General features: G+C 38.2%; 1 protein-coding gene across 4 annotated transcripts; it reads right to left on the reverse strand.

Annotated features, from left to right (window-relative positions):
- Window positions 1-3,483: 3,483 nt before the first annotated feature.
- Window positions 3,484-18,477, reverse strand: LOC106872676 (poly(A) RNA polymerase, mitochondrial). Of its 4 annotated transcripts, none has more exons than XM_014919751.3 (7): window positions 17,781-18,477; window positions 13,645-14,051; window positions 11,512-11,724; window positions 10,401-10,618; window positions 9,359-9,579; window positions 7,348-7,404; window positions 3,484-5,683 (listed from the first exon to the last, which is right to left on the reverse strand). In XM_014919751.3, the coding sequence occupies exons 1-7, from the start codon at window positions 17,863-17,865 to the stop codon at window positions 5,373-5,375; spliced, it is 1,512 nt and encodes a 503-aa protein (XP_014775237.1). In that variant the 5' UTR covers window positions 17,866-18,477; the 3' UTR covers window positions 3,484-5,372. The 4 variants fall into 4 exon arrangements, with proteins under 4 accessions (XP_014775237.1, XP_089220846.1, XP_089220847.1 ...); XM_089364720.1 differs by lacking the exon at window positions 17,781-18,477 and adding an exon at window positions 17,499-17,609; XM_089364721.1 differs by lacking the exon at window positions 17,781-18,477 and adding an exon at window positions 16,560-16,732.
- Between the last annotated feature and the right edge of the window lie 1,239 nt (window positions 18,478-19,716).

Raw genomic sequence — 19,716 nt, forward strand, 5'->3', positions numbered from 1 at the left:
ATATTTCTGGCTTATGGCTTGCACAGTAGACATGAAACATTCTAGTTTCATGTCAATGTCTGGTGTGGAGAGACATTTTGGCCAATCCTCTCTGAGGATCTCTTTCTGAATCGATTTCCAGTCCGCTTTGTGGAAGTTCAGATTGGAGAGATTTTGGGTGCTTCCTTTAGGCTGTATGTCTGATTTCTTTTGGCCCAAACATAGACAGCTCTATTATGTTGTGATCCGAAACTAATGTCGGCGTCACTTTCACATCATGAATGATGTCCGTATTGTTCGTGAAACAGAGATCTAGAATGTTATTCGCTCTAGTTGGTCTGAGAACAGTTTGCTCCATGAATAGGGCATTGGTGAGGTTGAGCAGGGACCCCACCTGTGCTTGCTTGGGATAGGTCATTCCTGAGAGTATGAGACCTTCGGGCCATTTGACGTTGGGGAAGTTGAAATCACCCATAAGAAATATGGTCACATGGTGTTCCAGTTTCATGAGGATTTCTTTAATTCTAGTGAGGCAATCTTCAAATTTGCCTATGTGGTTTGGAGCATCCGGTGGGCAATATGCTTTGCATATGACTATATTATGTTGTCTTATGTATACAACTAGGGTGTCGCATACCGAATTTGAGTATGACAGTAAGACCTGGGGTGTGAGGTCGTCACGGATGTATACAGCAACTCCACCACGGCTCCTTTCCCTTCTCTCTGTTCGCAGTATGACATATTTTGGTACGTGTACTTCTGCATCCTCTATATCAGGGCTGAGGTGAGTTTCCACGAGTGCTATGCATAGGGCTTGATTGCATGCAGCAAAGTCTCTCAGGAAAGAAATGTTGCTTTTATTATTATAATGCAACAGGCCCCCAAGATTTAGTAAAAATATTGGCATGATGCCTGTGCAGGCGTTAGGGGAGGCCATCCCATGTCTGTTGGCTGTGGTGGTGTTGCGCAGTGGGGGGCAAGGTTCCTCGTCTGTGCTTGGCGTAGCCATGTCAGCTGCTGCATAATCTTTTGCGCCATGCACAAAAAAGACTCTTGCTCAGCTGCTGCGTTGCCTAAGATTTCTGAAGAGCGCACGTCCTTGAATTTTCTCCTTGGGGACACCTGTCATCTTTCCTCAGGGAAGTTTTTATCCTTTAAACCTTTGTAGTTTTGGCGGGGTGTCAGGTGGGCAAACCGGCAGTTTTTGCCGTCTTCCCCATGCCAACATTTGCCTTGCAGGTAAAATTTGCAAGTTTTTGGGTGCCTTCCAAATTTCTTCTTTCCTTTGGTGTCTTGGATGGCATTGGATCCACCTTGCGATTTTCTACTTTTTGTTCTTCCTTTTCTTGTGGGTACTGTTTTCCACTGGTTATCTATTGGGGTGAGGGCTCCTTTCCTTTGTAGGACCACTGGCACAGAGGGGCTTCTATTTGCTGCTTCCTTGGCTCCACTATCCTTTTCTGCTTGGTTGTTCATAGGAGTGGGTGATCCATTCTTTTGAGGAGCCACTGGGTCAGAGAGACTTTCGGGTGTTTTTTCCTTTTCCTCCTCTCCATCCTTATCAGCCTTTCCACAATGGTTTTCGAGTATGACATCTAGGGTGTCCATGTGTGGTCTGATGAGTGCATACGAGTGGAGGAATTCATTCTTCTTCCGCTCTATCTGTTCAGTGGTTCTGTGAAAGCCATTATTCTTCAGTGCAGCAGTGATGATGTTGTTTGGGGGATCGCCACTAGCAATCATCCATGCTCGCAACAAGACCTAACTCTTTCTTTTCCCACTTTGGTGCCATCTTCGTTTTTTAAGCCCAGAAGGGGAGTAGAGGATAGAGAGGAAGTGAAAGATAGCGGGAGGTAGAAAAGAAGAAACACAGAGGGGGGGAATAGGGAAAGAGAGAGGGAGATATGAAGGAAAGAGAGAGTGAGATATGAAGGAAAAAGAGAGGGTGATAGGAGGAAGAGAGGGAGTGTGGGGTGTTAGAGAGACTGAGGGAGGTAGAGGAGGGGGGAGAGAAAGAGAGACAGAGAGGAGGGGAGGAGAAAGAGAGAGGATGGGAGGAGAAAGAGAGACAGAGGGAGGGAGAGGATGGGAAGAGAAAGAGGAAGAAACAAGAAAGGATGAAGGATGTGAGAGGAAGGGAGACACGGACTGAGAAGAGGGGGAAATGAAAAGTGTATGAGGGAGAGGTTGAAGTGACAGAAGGAGAGGAAGGCGTTGTGAGATGCAATGGAAAGGGAAGAGAACTGAGAAAAGAGGAAGATATGCAAGCGAAGGAGAGAGATAAGAAAAAGGAGTGAGATATGGAAAGAAGAGGAAGATATGAAAGCGAGGGAGGGAGATGAGAAAAAGAGTAAGATATGGAAGACAGAGAGGGAGAGAGATAGGTGTAAAGAGATAAAGGGAGAGAGAGAGAGAGAAGAAGCGGTACTTATGAAAAAGAGTGGGAGCAGGTAACGAAGATGTGTAGGACGAAAGATGAAAATTCGTAATTCTAAATGGGATTTGTAATTCAAAGAGTTGTAGAGATAAAGCGAAGAGAAGAAACGAAACGATAGTGAAAAGAAGGGGGGGTTGTAAAGGTTTCTATTTTTAAAGAGAATCAGAGCTAAGTGGTCATTGTAATAAAAGTTAAATGAAAATTACAGTGAGAATCCTCAGAAAGTAAACAAGATTATGTTGTAACTCAAATGTTGCCTAAGTTAAAAGAAAATAAACAAATAAAAAGGATACTTATTCGTAAAGTAAACAAGATTATGTTGTAACTCAAATATTACCTAAGTTAAAAGAAAATAAACAAATGAAAAGGATACTTATTCATAAGAGGTAAAATTCCAAATCCTTGTTCTTGTACGAAGTTTTCTTCCAAAACAATTCTTTTTTTGCTTCTTACGTTCGATTGCAAATATAATTACGTGTAACCACGCGGTTATTGACGATACCTTTAGCTTGTTTCACTGACTTTATTTATGTATATGTATATGTATATATATATATATATATATATTTATTTATATATATATATTTTTATTTATATACATATTTATTTATATATATATATATTTATATATATATTTATTTATTTTATAAATATATAAATAAATATAAATATATATATAAATAAATATAAATATATATATATATATATATATATATATATATAAATAAATATAGATACTCCTTTGCCACTTCCATTATAGCTTTGAATAAATATCTATTAAAATCAAACTGCACTCTTCAAAACTTGCACTAAGAATAAGGACAAGGTAAAATTACTACCTGCTTTTATAGCAGGTTGATGCAGGTAGTTTATCCCATCCTCCTCCAACTTTTCATGGAATTGGAAAAACCGCATTATTTATGGGATGACCCAATATTTAGCCCCACGGTAAAAGTATATAACTCTGCTAGCTTTAATCAACTTGACTGGCTTCAACTTCATGATTGGAAGCTTAACAGCTTGAACAATAATAATATGCACACAAAAGTTAACATGTAAAACAAAGATTGATGAAAAAATATTTTACTTGCATTAAAAGCTGTATATATTTATCCTGATGATGACCAGTGTAATAAAACAGAAGTGGGCAACCCCTTTTCCGATCTGTGGGCAATTGGCACTTGTTGACTTAAGGGAGTAGGAACTGGCTATTCATGCACAAGGGCGTTATTGGGTCAAAGTGACACTGCAGCTACAATAGGGAGTCGAACCAGATTTGATTTGCTGAAAACTTTATAAAAACAGCCTCCCTAAACAGAATGGGTTAAAAAAAAAAAAGACCAGAGTGCAATAGATAAAATCCATTACAAAAATATTCAATTGATAACCAGTCACTGATGTATGTGTGTGTGTTTGTGTGTGAATGTACATAAATATATGTAAATATAAATGTATACATAAATATAACTTTTAAGTTGAAACTAGTCATATCTAGCTCGTCACAACTACGTTACAATGTCATTCTAGCAACCACATCAAAATCTCAAAGCTATGAGATAATGCATGATTAACCCTTTAGCATTTAAACCAGCCATATCCTGCCTAAATAATTCTTGTTTTACATTCAATCTGGCCAGATCCAGCCTTTCACACCTACCCAACAATGTTATTCTAAGAATAAACTATTGCATCATCGAAATCTTGAAGCTACAAGAGCCAATGCCTGATTAACTCAAAAATAGGGGAATAAATAAGCATTACATTTAACAGAATAATCTGAATGCTAAGGGGTTAAATCACAATCATTATTTAACGTCCATTTTCCATGCTGGCAGGAGTTGGATGGTTTGACCGGAGCTGAAGTGTGAGAAGATTGCATCAGGACTGTCTGCTTTGGCATGGTTTTCACAGCTGGATGCCTTTCCTAACACCAACCACCTTACAGAGTGTACTGGATGCTTTTTCACACGGCACCAGCACCGGCGAGGTCTACTTTGGCATGGTTTTTACTACTGGATGGTCTTCTAAACTTCAACCACTTTTCAGAGTGGTCTGTGAATAAAAAAAGTATAATGTTTGACCAAGTCATCTAAATGCTGAAGTGTTTTAATACTTTGGAAAGTGAAACTAGAGAGATCTATAAAGACACGACTTTGAATAAAAATCACAATTCTACAAAGCACAGGTGAGGCCCACAATGTATTAACGCTCCCACACCTGAGCTGGTGCTGCTGTTGCTGCTCGTGCAGATATCTTAGACTGCATCTGGAAAAATGTCACATGACCAACTGACATATAGTCACTCACAGACATGTAGTTGCAATATGCCTGTCCAACATTCTGATCTCGACATTTTCTTAACTTCATGTAGCTCAGGGATGTTAAATCGCAGACCTTTCCAATAAACTTTTGTGTAAATAGACTTGTTTTCCATTAATATTGGTCTCACATTTGCTTCATACAACAGAAGCTGGAATTAACCACACTGGCTTTTACAGGTCTTAGTGATTCACAAAATGATTAAGTTCAATATCAACTATCTGAGCACAAAGACATGCTATGGTCAGCTTCCGTTTTTCCCTGCCTCTGGTAACAATAACAGAAGACCCACTTATATTGCAGTTGGATTTTAACCTTTTCACTGTGAAATTAATTCCAGTAATGACGTTAAAAATCTTACCAAAAAATAGAATTGGTATTTTCTGCAAGTCACATTGCCTCAATAAACTTGACATGTCTCAACAGAAAATAGTTCCAAAAGATAAATTGGTATATAAAAGTGCTTTCCACTGTTAGGAGTAATGAAATTTTGATTGGATAGATCTTGATTTCTGCAATAAGAGGGTAAATTTAGTGTAGCCAACCCCTGCAAATATTGTCCTTGGGCTGCGAAATCAAAATTGATCAAAATAAATTAAATTGTTTTATTTACAGGTAAAAATAAAAAGAAGAAAAATCATCTGTATAAGTCGTGGACATTGAACTTTTTCTTTAAGACTCTTTTAGAGTCTTCAGTCAGAAATATATTGACTAGAGACATTCCAGAGTTGTTCAGATGCCACAATGTCGTTTTGAAGGTTTCGGTCAATTTCATCATCTCTCTGTTACTGACATTTTTGGCAATGTTCAATTCTATGTCTAATGGGTTTTCTATGTACAATGCTGAATAGTCTGGTTTTAGAAAACATTTTCCGTGCAATGGAGACAAAGCATGTTGTTTAAAGTCAAACACAGAATAGAAGTTGAAGAATTCTATCAACAGATCACCTGAAAATATAAAACAGAATTGTTTAATATTTGTTTCAATGATAAAGATGTCAAATAAATTCTTATTTAGGGAACAAACTGATATTATCAATAGTTCAAACATATTTAATGAAGGCATGGCTGTGTAGTTGAGCAGTCAGTAGTTGCAACCATGTGATTTCAGGTTCAATCCCACTGCAAGGTACCTTAGGCAAGTGGTGTCTTCCGCAACAATACCAAGCTAACCAAAGCATTAGTGGATTTAGTAGATGGAGACTGTGTGGAAGCCTGTCGTGGTGTGTGAGTGTCTAATCTTTTATCCTTTTTATCATTGGACTGCAGCCATGCTGGAGCACTGCCTTGAAGAATTTTGTCAAACAAATCAAACCCAGTATTTTTTTTTTTTTTCTGAAGTCTGGAACTTATTCTATCAGTTTCTTTTGCTGAAACACTAAATTACAGGGGTCATAAACAAACTAACAGCAGGAGTGGGACAAATGCAAAAATACATCCTCATATATAAGTTACTGGACATAAAAACAGCATATACAACACCAATTATAAACACACAAGCATAGAGTTTCCATTTGCTGAAATCCAGTCACAAGGCATTGGTCAACCTAAGACTCTGCTCCACAAGAGACACTTTCTCAAAAGATGCTTTGCAATGGAACTGAGCCCTTAGATTTACACCGAAATTAAAACTGTGGAGATCCCAGATAACTGAGTAGGAAATGAACTGGAGAAGCGGTCAAGATATCGTCATCTTCATTTAATGTCTGTTGTCCATGCTGGCATGGGTTGGATGGTCTGACCAAAGCTGACAAACTTGGAGGCTGCACTGGACTCCAGTCTGACTTGACATGGTTTCTACAGCTGGATGCCCTTCCTAACATGCCCACCACTTTATAGAGTGTGCAGAGTGCTTTTACATGGCACTGCCAGGAGTGCTTTACACAACCAGAAGGATTGGTCTTCTGCTGTCTGGAGTATGGCCAAGTGCCAGATATCTCGGTCCTTTGTCATCTCACCTGAAAGGTTCAGTTTCCTGAGGTCAGTCTTCAGTACTTCATCTTATGTCTTCCTGAGTTTCCCACTTCCACGTGTTTCATCCACCTTGAGAGACCAGCACTTCTTTATAGAGCTGTCGGCATCCATCTGCATCACATGACCAAACCAGTGCACTCTCCTCCTCTCTTGCAAATATCCAAATCCTGATGAAAGCACCCCATGGTGTTCACAGAACAGTATTTCATAGTGTCAATAGAACCAATCGACTTCAAACTGGAACAACTTTCTGACTTCAGACGTAGGAAGACTGTAAAACTGTTGAATATTTCACTAGATTTCAGAACGGAGTTCAGATTCTGTGAATCTAGAAAAGAAGCCCACTTTGGTACTGTTATCTTGGCTCATCTTTGATTCTGAATATGGACTGTACATGAAACATCATATGCAGTTCATCCCTCCATCCCTTAGTAAAAGAATCTTGTTCAGCAATGACAGACAACCATGATAAATTCAATTGTTGATGTTACTATTTCAATAAATATCATCTAATAAGCAATCTACCCACAAAAATAACTCCATTTTATAGAAATATTTCACACAATAAATCTGTAGAATCACATCTTCAGTGTAAGCCTGTACATTCTATAGAGAAGCAATGAAAATGCTGATCTTACCTACTAAGGTTTCATCATCAACAGTGGTTACATCTGTAGGCTGTGCATTTTCTTTAGCTACAAACAGAAAAGAATAAATTCAAGCATTAACATAAAATTTATCAGTGTTTTGTTGGAGTGTTTCTTATATTTTATTCTGTGTGTCATAACTTACATCCAAGAAATTGAGATGTTTACCAGCATGTATGTTTTTTTTGTTTTCTTTTTTTAGCCTTAAGAGGAAAGGCCTCTGAAACAAGTTGTAGAAAGCAGTAATCCTCAGATCAGAGACCTGCCCCCTCCTCCAAACAAATACTTGCAACGGGATGGACTCAACTAAAGGTAACCAAGGACCTGGTGCTGGCTCAAGTCAGGTGGTTAGACTGACTATACCAGCCTCGAGCAAAGAAAGTGATTCTAACAGGCTTCCATACAGTGTTTTCTAAACTTTATTGTCAAGGCTATCTAAACAGCATAGTTTTATATATTTTACTAGGGAGGCACAGGTGCAGAGAGATCAATTCATCCATCATCTCCACCCACAATTCCTGGGAAGCAATACCATCCACTTTGGGAACCACTGTTCTAGAGGGTCCTATCAGAAGTAACCATCATTACATCTTTCAGACCGGATTCCCAAGCTTGACCAACTGAAACTATGGATATTATCCAACCACCCCATTATTGGTCTGTCCCCTAAGTCTCCTGCCAGTTGCCTCGGCTTCAATTCTTTCCTGCAACATTCTAATCACATATTCATAGTACTGGAATCATGATCTCTCAATGCAGAGAAGTAGTGATTTGACCTGGACAGACTCCCTGATCTCCAAGCTATGCACCCTGTCCAGTAATGTCACTTCAGAGGAACCCCACTTCGGTTGCTCGCATTTGTGATCATACTCTTTCAGTCTTGCTATAAGAATATATTCTTCATAGAGTTTATATATATAAGCACGGGTTTAATAATTAAAATAAATTTAATTCTATCTTCAAAACGACTTTTACGAGGAATTCCTATAATTCAAACGTCCAGCTTCCCGTTTCTACGACCACTGCAAGCTCAACCGTATCATCTCATAATTATCTCCCTTGTATAATGATAGTCCAGTGAGGGTTCTTAAGGGAGATAATTCCTTCATCAAATCAAATTGCAGAAATTATACAAAACTGATCTCATTTTACGCCCTTAAAGTTGACATTTCCTCAGTTTAATAAATATAGAAAAATAAGTAGTATAAGTTAGTCTTCAAATTTAAGGTAAAATCAAGGAAAAGTCATAATCATCTTCATTGCTTATTCATAGGCGCAAGAGTGGCTGTGTGGTAAGTAGCTTGCTCACCAACCACATGGTTCCGGGTTCAGTCCCACTGTGTGGCATCTTGGGCAAGTATCTTCTACTACAGCCTCAGGCCGACCAAAGCCTTGTGAGTGGATTTGGTAGACAGAAACTGAAAGAAGCCCGTCGTATATATGTATATGTGTGTGTATGTTTGACTGTCTGTGTTTGTCCCCCCTAGCATTGCTTGACAACCGATGCTGGTGTGTCCCCATCACTTAGCAGTTTGGCAAAAGAGACTGATAGAATAAGTACTAGGCTTACAAAGAATAAGTCCCGGGGTCGATTTGCTCGACTAAATGGCGGTGCTCCAGCATGGCCACAGTCAAATGACTGAAACAAGTAACAGAATAAGGACTGCAGTATAGCAAATCTCCGTTCTTCTTGGAGATATTATCTCATCTGTGATGTCAAGCACCTAGAGATTTCCCCCACCTCCCACTCTACTTTTTTTCCATATCTTTAGACTTCTTCCAAAGACGCCTTTATGTCTTCCGTAAATAAAATGACCAGTAGCATTTTGACAAGCAGAAATGTGGAATAAAGTATCTTAGTTGGAAAAAAAATAATAATGGTCAGCATTGAAGACATTCAGCAGAGAGAATGAATGTTTTCTTGAAGCAATGCCAACCTGGAAAAGTTGATGATGATGGTGATGATGATGAAAGAACAGTAGAAAGTAATGTGACATCTTACCGTTCAAAATGGATGAAAAAGATGGAAGGATCGGTTTTGCCCGAAGCTGTAGGAAGCAAATGACCAATAAAGATAGCATGAAGTTACTCAACCATGGCCCAGGGTGTTGGTGGCTGATGTTGTTTACTTTGGCCCAGTGTCGGACTGTGAAGACCAATGGACACACACGTCGGTCCATCACACCCAACATATACATTACATTAGACATGGTTACACCAGAACTGGAAAACACAAAAAAATAAACAAACACATACAGTGATCCCTCAAAAATATTCGATCAACTTAAACAAAAAAAAAAGAAAAACAAACAGAAAAAATATATACTTTAGCTAGATTTTTTTTATGGTTATCTCTACAGATTTTCAGTAGAAATTAAAGCCAGCACTGATCTGTTATGTTTTGTAAACATTGTAACAAATCAGTGCCAACTATAATTTCTACAAAAAATTCTTCCTTTAACATCCATTTTCCATGCTGACTTGGACTGGACAATTTAACCAAAGCTGGGAAGCTGCACCAGGTTCCAGTTTGATTTAGCTTGGTTTCTATGGCTGGATGCCCTTCCTAATGCCAATTACTTCGCAGAGTGTGCTGGGTGCTTTTTACATGTCTCCAGAATGAGCGCTTTTACGTGACACCAGCACGAGTGCTTTTTACGTGGCACCAGCACAGGATTCTTAAAGGTCAATCCTCTTCATCAGGGGCTGCGACCTTAACACTTTTGCCATGGAGGACAGGTCAGTGATTTAATAGCACTACTAACACAGTGGGACACAGAATTGACTTATAAGGCCTCTAATATACTTGGTAGAATATTATGGTTGCACAACCAAATACAGTGTCCCTACAAGTAATTACTACTTTAAATAGAGTACATGCAATGGTGGTGGGGTTAACCCACAGCTCTGATCAAAAGGTATTCCAGCAATAAGAACAAACTTTCACAATAATTCTAATGCTAAGTAATCAAAAATTTGCACAATGACATCATCAATGTTGTCAAAAGTGAATGTTAAAAAGAAAGAAAAGACAACGAGCTTACGTGTCCTGTAGAGATAAATCACATTCTATATCACAAGCTTCATGGTAAAACTTAATAATTGGAACACGTGCTCTTAATATTGGATTAATCCTAACACATGAAGGGATAAAATTCTCAATCATTTCAGCAAAAACCTTGAGATTTCGACAGGAGAAACTACGTTCTTCTTCATCATGCTTCAATTTGGTTAAAAACTTTAATCTGTTGTTTGTATTCTCCTGAAACGAATGAAAAAAATGTTTTACTTTCCATTATCATCATCATTTAACATCCGTTTTCCATGCTGGCATGGGTTGGACAGTTTGACAAGAGCCAGTAAGCTGAAGGGCTGCACCAGATACCAGTCATCTGATTTGGCATGGTTTCTACAACTGGGTGCCATTTCTATCGCCAACCACTTTACAGAGTGTACTGAGTGCATTTTACGTGGCACCAGTACAGGTGCTAAGAACAGTTATTTTTAAACCCACATTTGTCTTTGAATTTTCACCATAGGTTGCCAGTGCCACCTGACTGGCTCCCATGTCGGTGGCACATAAAAAGCACCATCCAAACGTGACCAATGCCGGTACTGCCTGACTTGCCCTTGTGCCGGTGGCACATAAAAAGTACCCACTACACTCTTGGAGTGGTCAGCATTACGAAGGGCATCTTGCTGTAGAAACATTGTCAGATCAGACTGGAGCCTGGTGCATCCTCCTGGCTTGCCAGCCCTCAGTCAAACTGTCCAACCCATGCCAGCATGGAAAGCAGACATTAAACAACGACGACGACGATGATGATACCCAAATTTTTTAATGTGTTTTTATCTTTTTTTCTACTGAAAGATTCTGTTCAAAATGTTAGACTTCATCACCTCCTCACAGCAAAATAATTTATTCCTCTTGGTGAACTTTTACTAGTTACTATTTACCTAACAGTTGTAGGTGGCTAATTAGCAGATCATCTGGAAATGTTACCTGTGAGAGGCTGAGGTACCATCCATGGAAAGATTTAGCTCTCACCTGATATTTACACCCATATAAATACATTAAATTAAAAATCAATATATTTCAATGTATCTATATATATAAAATTCAATTGTAAATAACTCGATGCTTCCTCAACTTACCTGTGATTTCGAAGTACACAAGTTCAAGATCATATCAAGATCACAGCTGTTACGGCCAAATCCATTAACGGAAGAACCAAAGGGATATACATGACAGTGAGGAAACAGACTCTTCAACATGTCTTCCAGAGTTGAACAGATGAAAAAACGAAGACGCTGGCCTAAATCAGTTAATTGCAGGTGTTGATAAAGCATTTCCATTTGTTCAGTCATCTAAAAATAAAAGAAAAAATATATAAATAAAAAGTCTTTCTTTTTCTTTATTTTGTCAAAAAGGGAAGAACATTACCCATGAGCCTCTACTTTTTCAGAACCCCTTAAAGTGGTTAGTGAGGAGTTGTCCTCATATTGAAGACTTGGTCTAAATGTTTGATTCAAAGGGGACACAGAGTGCACCTAAGAACCAAGTGATGGTGTTAGACTAAAACAGATTAAACTGACCATCCAAGAACTAAAAATGCTTAGGACTGGAATAAATACAATTCCACTGATCCCCCAAACTGGGCTTCAAAACAATGAAAAACGAAGTTGACCCTGGCAAGATTTGAACCAAGAACACAGAAAGCCAAAATAAATAAAACATCTGCCAATTTGTCACTTAGTAATAACATATTTAATGCAGTGAGCATTAAGAATTTAACTAGAGATAATAATAATAATAATAATCCTTTCTACTATAAGCACAAGGTCTGAAATTTGAGGGGAGGGGACTAGTCGATTACATCGACCCCAGTGTTTTACTGGTACTTAATTTATCAACCCCAAAAGGATGGAAGGCTAAGTCGACCTTTTCAGAATTTGACTTCTGACCATAAAGATGGACAAAATGCCGCTAAGCATTCCACCCAGCATACTAACAATTCTGCCAGCTTGCTGCTTTAAAGATGATAGTAATAACCATTATTTAGCATCCATTGGACTATTAAATGTGGAGCATCGTTGAGCTAGAGATCAATGAACACGCCCATAACACCAAAGATTCTTTGAAAGCTGCCATAGTCAGAGTAATGTCGAAAAATGAACCAGGACCACTTGATTCGAGCATGGAGATGATTTAGATCTCAAATACAAGCAGTTGCCGAAGCTGAAGGTGGCTTTATTGAATAGCATTACAGAAAAGAAAGTTTATTTTTATTATCATCATCATCATCATCATCATCATCGTTTAACGTCCGCTTTCCATGCTAGCATGGGTTGGACGATTTGACTGAGGACTGGTGAAACCGGATGGCAACACCAGGCTCCAATCTAAATTTGGCAGAGTTTCTACAGCTGGATGCCCTTCCTAATGCCAACCACTCAGAGAGTGTAGTAGGTGCTTTTACGTGTCACCTGCACGAAGGCCAGTCAGGCGATACTGGCAACGGCCACGCTCGAAATGGTGTCTTTTATGTGCCACCCACACAAGCCAGTCCAGGGGCACTGGCAACGATCTCACTCGAAAATCCTACGAAGGCCAGTCAGGCAGTACTGGCAACGGCCACGCTCAAAATGGTGCATCTTATGTGCCACCCACACAAGAGCCAGTCCAGGGGCACTGGCAACGATCTTTTTATCCTCATAGCATTTTTTGATAAATAAAATTATTATCTGTTATTATATATCTGTTTTTTTTTATAAACATAAATCTGTCCTCCGTACCCTGTATATTATAGCAATAGAGCTGTTGACAGGATAATGATCGATTTGGAGTGTAAAGGAGATCTTTGAAAAAGTTACTACCTCTGTAAATAGTAAAGGAATTATCTTTGATTATAATGACAAGAGAGTCTCACAAGTGTGAGTTTGTAGAAGAGAAAACTTGAAAAGTAAAGTCAGAACATGCAATAACAGGAAAGAAAGAAATTGTCATCGTAACATGGAGGTTGAAAGAAAATTGGCCATGAAGCCGATGTAGCCAAGGGAGACAACTGATATAGTAGAGAAATTAATGACACAGGCGAAAAAGTGAGCTGAGGTGACAACAAAAGTATAAGATATAAAAGGCAGATAATGCTCTAATAACCTGTCCAATGGAAACAAATAATCACCACCACCACCACCACCACCACCACTGCAGAATGAAAAACAAGACACGTAGCAAAACATAAGATCTGTGGATTTCTGCATCAACTTCCGTGCTTTCATACTTACAGAGTCGACAGCAGCAAGATCAGACAACAGCAAAGGTGTTTCTTCAATGGAACGGACAAGCGAAGATCCAGAAGGAATTTCTGTCTTCTTTTTGCTAAATTGTGAAGGCAAACACAACAGACGGGTTTCAGCAGGTATTTTTTTGTCATTCTGAAAATGGCTAACAGAAGACAGCAAATTTGGAATACAGGATTGCTTCTTAAATTCAATAAGAACGTAATTCTTTACATTTTGGAAATGCATGGCATTTGCTATTTTACCAAATTGTTGGCAATAGTGATAGACATAATTGCTCTCTTCTTTGTTGTTCAGCTTAACCAGAATGCTTCTGTGAGCTTCAGCTTTTCGTTCTATGCAAAGTTGGCTGAAACTCTTCCTATAGCTGTTAAAACTGGATGATTTGCTTCCTGTAAAAATAATTAGAAAAAAAGGATCAGATATGTTGATTAATTTCTAAATGAGAGGAGATTTGGTTATAACTTTTCAAACTATTAATGTAATCTTTAGTAATTTTTAAAATTTCAGTCATTGGATTGTGGCCATGCTTGAGCATCATCTTCAAAGGTTTTTGTCAATCATATAAACCCAAGTATTTATTTTCAAGTCTGGTGTCTATTTGTCAAACCACTAAGTTATGGAGCATAAGCATAAACGTGGTCACACACACATGCACAGGCACGTACGCACACACACACGGATGAGGAGTTTCTTTCAGTTTCTGTCAAGCATAAGCATTCACAAGGCTCTGGTCAGCTAAGGGCTATTGTAGAAGACACTTTCTCCAAGGTGCCAAATAGTGGGACTGAACTCAAGACCACATGGTTAAGAAGTGAACTTCCTAACCGCACAGCAATGCCTATGCCAATAAAAACATTTTTAATATTCACACTGCCAAAATGCTTAGCAACATTTCATCAGTTTTTGCATTCTGAGTTCAAATTGCACTGAAGCCAACTATGCCTTTCATCTTTTGGGGTCAATAAAATGAGTACCAGTTAAGTACGAGGGGAGGGGGGACAATCGATTTACTCCCCCCTCCAAAATTGCTGGCCTTGTGCCAAAATTTGAAACCAATAACCTTTGTACGATGAATAATGATTTTTTTTACATAGGTGCAAAGCATCAATCCCTTCCAGGAGTTGACTGGTATATATTTTACCAACCTCTGTGAAAATGAAAGGCACAGTAGGTCCCAGCAAGAACTGAATTCAGAACATAAAGTGACACAACTAAATAGCATCATCATCATCATCATTTAACGTCCATTGTCCATGCTGGCATGCATTGGACGGTTTGACCAGGGCTTACAAGCTGAGAGGCTGCACCAGACCCTAGTCTGATTTGGTATAGTTTCTACAGCTGGATGCCCTTCCTAATGTCAACCACTCCAAGAGTGTAATGGGTGCTTTTACGTACCACTGGCATGAGTGCCATTTGCACGACACCAGCATCTGCCATGACTGCGATTTTGCTTGGCTTGATGGGTCTTCTTCTCAAGTACAACATAATGCCAAAAGTCTTGGTAATTGCCTCCATGGGACCAAACACTCTAAAGGAACTTTTCACATGCCACTTTGCCTCCATTGAGACCCAACACACAAAAGGTGCTTTCTACATGCAAACTGGCACGGGTGCCAGTTACAGGACACCAGCATCAACCACAACTACAATTTCATTCACAAGCACAGCATATTGCCAAAGGTTTCGGTCCCTCGTCATTGCCTCTGTGAGGCCCAAACTTCGAAGATCATGCTTCACCGCCTCATCCCATGTTACATAATCAGGCTGGGATCTTGTTCAAAACGGGGGCACCAGTATTTTCTTAACAAAACACTTTGAAACTTGGGACACTGGTAGAATGTGTCATATAAAACATCTTTTACTCTTAGTCTTCTTAACAAAAAAACGTACATCGCAAGTTATTCCATGTTAAAGTTGTCGTATTTCTGTAATTTCAACCAATCACTTACGTCTATTCAGCTGAATAGAGTTACTGCTGGGCGGTCATAAAAATGTTATGCCCTGTGACATATTTCATCCGGTTTAATCGTAATTTATACACATATATTGTTTATATAATAAATTACGCTGTGCGTATCTATGTGTGTAACAATTTTAGAGTTCGGATTCTAGAGTTAGGGTTAGTTTTAGGGTTAGAGTTAGGGTTAACAGTCTAGTTAGGGTTAGGGGATTAATACGATATACACCGTTACAGCGCTAACTGTTTTCAACTGAATAGACGTCAGTGATTAGTAGAAATTATCGAAATAAGTCAATTTTTTACATGAAATAAATTCGAATACAAAAATTTTTTTCTGTTCTATAACACAAAATAGATAAGTATACGAAGTTTGAAAGTCTTTCGGTACCAAAAACACTACGTAAAACATAAATGAAAACTGGTGCCCCTGTAGAACACCTAGTACAAAACCTATTGGTAAGATCGACCATAATGGATATATATATATAATGCTGTACACTTTGATATAATGCTGATTAACATACCTACTCTATTGACAAATATATGAGTAGATATTTTTCCTGAGTAATGGATTTTTAAATGGTTATATATATATATTGTATTTGCAAGATTCTTCATGTGGACCTGTGTGTTGAAACAAATTTTGTATCTTGAGAGCGTCATTACGTGAAGTAATCAGTTAGTAAGCTAAATAACTAACCAAATGACTAATAAAGAAAACTAACCAGTGCGCGTTAATTATTGGCATAATGACCCTCCAAAAATACAACATACACACATTTTCGTTGGCAATAATGTTTTTTTCTTGTATACCATAATTTGACCCCAGTACTTGACTGGTACTTATTTCATCAGAAAATTCCCGGAAAATTGAAATGCAAAATCGACCTCAACAGAATTTGAACAGAGAACGTAAAGGGCTCTAACTAAATACCTGTGAACACTTTTACCCAACATTTTAACGATTCTCCAACAAAAACATGTTTCTCAAATTAAGACCTCTGTAACGTGGGGTCCGCGACCTGGCTGTAACTATTTCACTTCGCTTACATCGATAATGACCTTGAGAATGGCATGGATGTCACAACACAGGCTTCTTTGTAATATCTTGCTATCGGGTAGATTGTCATTGGCGTGTTTTGTGGAGTTTTTATTTTTTTCGTTTCCGGGACCTCATGAAAATGTTTACCTTGTTCCAGGAACATATCTATTTTATAAAGAAGTTTACCCTGGACAAAAAAAATTAAAGTGCTTTTTAATTATTTATTACAAAACTAAAAAACGAAATTGCTTGATTCTATCGTTAGCAAGTCTTCAGTGAATTTCATATCGGAAACGGAAGGGTCAGACGTTTAAAAATTATGGATTTAATTTTTTTTTTTCCAGAAAAGGCTCCCCTCCCAACTATTATTTTATAAATGCATGGTGCAAGAAGAATTGTAAAAATCCCAACCAAAACGGAGAAATTCCAACTTATTTGGGATAGTTTTTCAGAAAGTTCAAAACAAAGTCACATTCGACAAAGAAAGCCATACATTATAGGAAAAATAACTAAATATCCTTTACTTCACTTTTACCCAGAAAACAAAAACATTCACTTTTTACAAGATAAGCTCTATTATTATACAGAACCGAAATCCGGCGAATAATTAAACCCTTGAAGGGCCTCATTATTGTTTGACCCAAGGTTAATCAGACATCCCAGCAGACAGTCCTTTTTTTCCCGGGACCACATTATTCATTCAATATATATATCCTTCTTTTCTAAGATAGAAGAGTATTATTTGAGAAATTCTATTATTAGGACGTAGACCAGGAATAGAAACAATACGTGAGGGTGTATTTCATAAACTACAAGTCATTTAAACCTTACTACAATCTATGTTATTGTTTAACATCAAGTCTGTTCTGACCAAAAGTGTTCCAGTTGTGGCAATCCCAATATTTTTTGTATATGTATGACTATACTGTCTGTGTCATTTGTTTTTCACACGGTACGGAGCGGGTTGAGAGCGTGAATGATTTGTCTGCTATTTCTAGCAGGTCGAGCGACTGTGTAGCAGCTTCCTTGTTGGTTCGACTGGAATATGAAACATTATATATATAGATGTGTGTACATTCTTATGTGTTACAGATACAGAATAATGACCCATACCTTCTTTAATCCTAGGTGCGGAATATGAATAATTCCTAATAGGACGGGCAAACTTTGTCACGGACGACATCATTATTGAGGCCATGTGCTGCTAATTGTGTTCAACGCACGGCCCTCAGTTAAGAAACCAGTACAGCGAACAAGAGGCATCTGGCCGAATTGAAATTGTTATTTAGATATCACAGCAATAAAGCACCAAAAGAGAATGACTCTCCCCAGATACAACAACAATAAATATTCTTCTTTAAATAAAAAGAAAATTTTAAAAGTGAGGAAAAATATTTTCATAAATATCAGAAACCATAATTTTGACACCAAATAAATATTTAAGTGAAGTTTTTTTTTAATGACCAATCTGTTTCTGCAACGTCGCAATCGTTTTAGTTTTAAGACACAATCTCATATAAAATCATTCGCCTGGCAAGTACATCTCCAAAATAAATACATATAAATAGTTTGATATCAGATTATTTCCCTAAAAACCGATGAGCAAATTGACCCAATATATCTTGTTGAATGTTCGAGTTATTAGGGTACTGCTATTACAGGATTGGCAGGTATCCTGTTGCATTGGCCCAAATTGTTACCTTGTTATTCAAACTAACATCTAATTACATCATTGATTAGCTAATTAACCTCTACTGATAGGATCTTGTTAAATTTCTTCAGACCACTCCAAGTTTTTCAAATTTTCAACAGATTATTTTTAGAAAAAAAAATGTAATTCTAATGTAATTTTGCATGCTGATGACGAAATTCACATTTTTTTTTTTTCTTGGAAATTTGAAAATGGAAAACTTGAAACGGTTGGGAGAAATTTAACGATCTCAAGATCCCAGAAATGAAATAATATACTGTTCAATGACCTGAACTATTGACAATGAAATCATTGTTGCCGGTGACTTGTAACTTTGATCTAATCTTCGACGGTCCGATAAACAAAGAAACAATTTACGATAATTTCAAATGTAAAATATCTAAATTGGAAATGGAAGACAATACAAACAGAAGACACACACACACACATCTTTTACTTGTTTCAATCATCGATTGCGGCAGTGCTGGGGTATCACCTTTAGTCGAACAAATTGATCCCCAGTACTTATTTTTTAAACTTGGTAGGTAAATTTATAGAACACTCCTCTCGATTTCAGTGGGAAAATAATTATTTTTCCTCGTGTTTTCGGGTACTATCAATCAATCTAACCTCCGAACATGCTGTAGGAGATTTTCCCCCCACTACAGAAAAACAGAGGGGGTAACCTCAGATCCCTCCTCCCACCCTGGAGTTACCTTTACTTTTTTTTTGTGTGTTATCATAAATATAGTGTGTAGCTATATGGATATCTTTGTGTCTGTTTGTCGTCACCCCTCCCCCCCCCACTACTCTTCGCTTGACAACCGATGTTGGTGTGTTTACGTCCCCGTAACTCTGCAGTTCGACAAAAGGGACCGATAGAATAAGTTTACAAAGGATAAGGCATGGAGTCGATTTCTTCGACTAAAACGCAGAGCTCTTACATGGCCACAGTCAAATGACTGAAACAAAACAATAACACACACACACAGCATTGACTCAGCAGCACAGGACTTAAAGTTTTGTAGGCGTTGGACATATCCATCCCATTAGACGAGGTGTCCTACACCCACGAAACCAGATAATGTGGGGCTCTGTCAAACTGTTATCAAATACATTTATCTCCAGCCAAATATGTTGAGAGCTACTTTCATTCTTTCGGTCACTCATTCACAAGCATATAATATACTTACATACATATATATATATATATCATCATCATCATCGTTTAACGTCCGCCTTCCATGCTAGTATGGGTTGGACGATTTGACTGAGGACTGGTGAACCAGATGGCAACACCAGGCTCCAATCTGATCTGGCAGAGTTTCTACAGCTGGATGCCCTTCCTAACGCCAACCA

The sequence above is a fragment of the Octopus bimaculoides genome, chromosome 16 (assembly GCF_046866305.1).
Source record: "Octopus bimaculoides isolate indiv1 chromosome 16, ASM4686630v1, whole genome shotgun sequence".
NCBI lineage: Eukaryota > Metazoa > Mollusca > Cephalopoda > Octopoda > Octopodidae > Octopus > Octopus bimaculoides.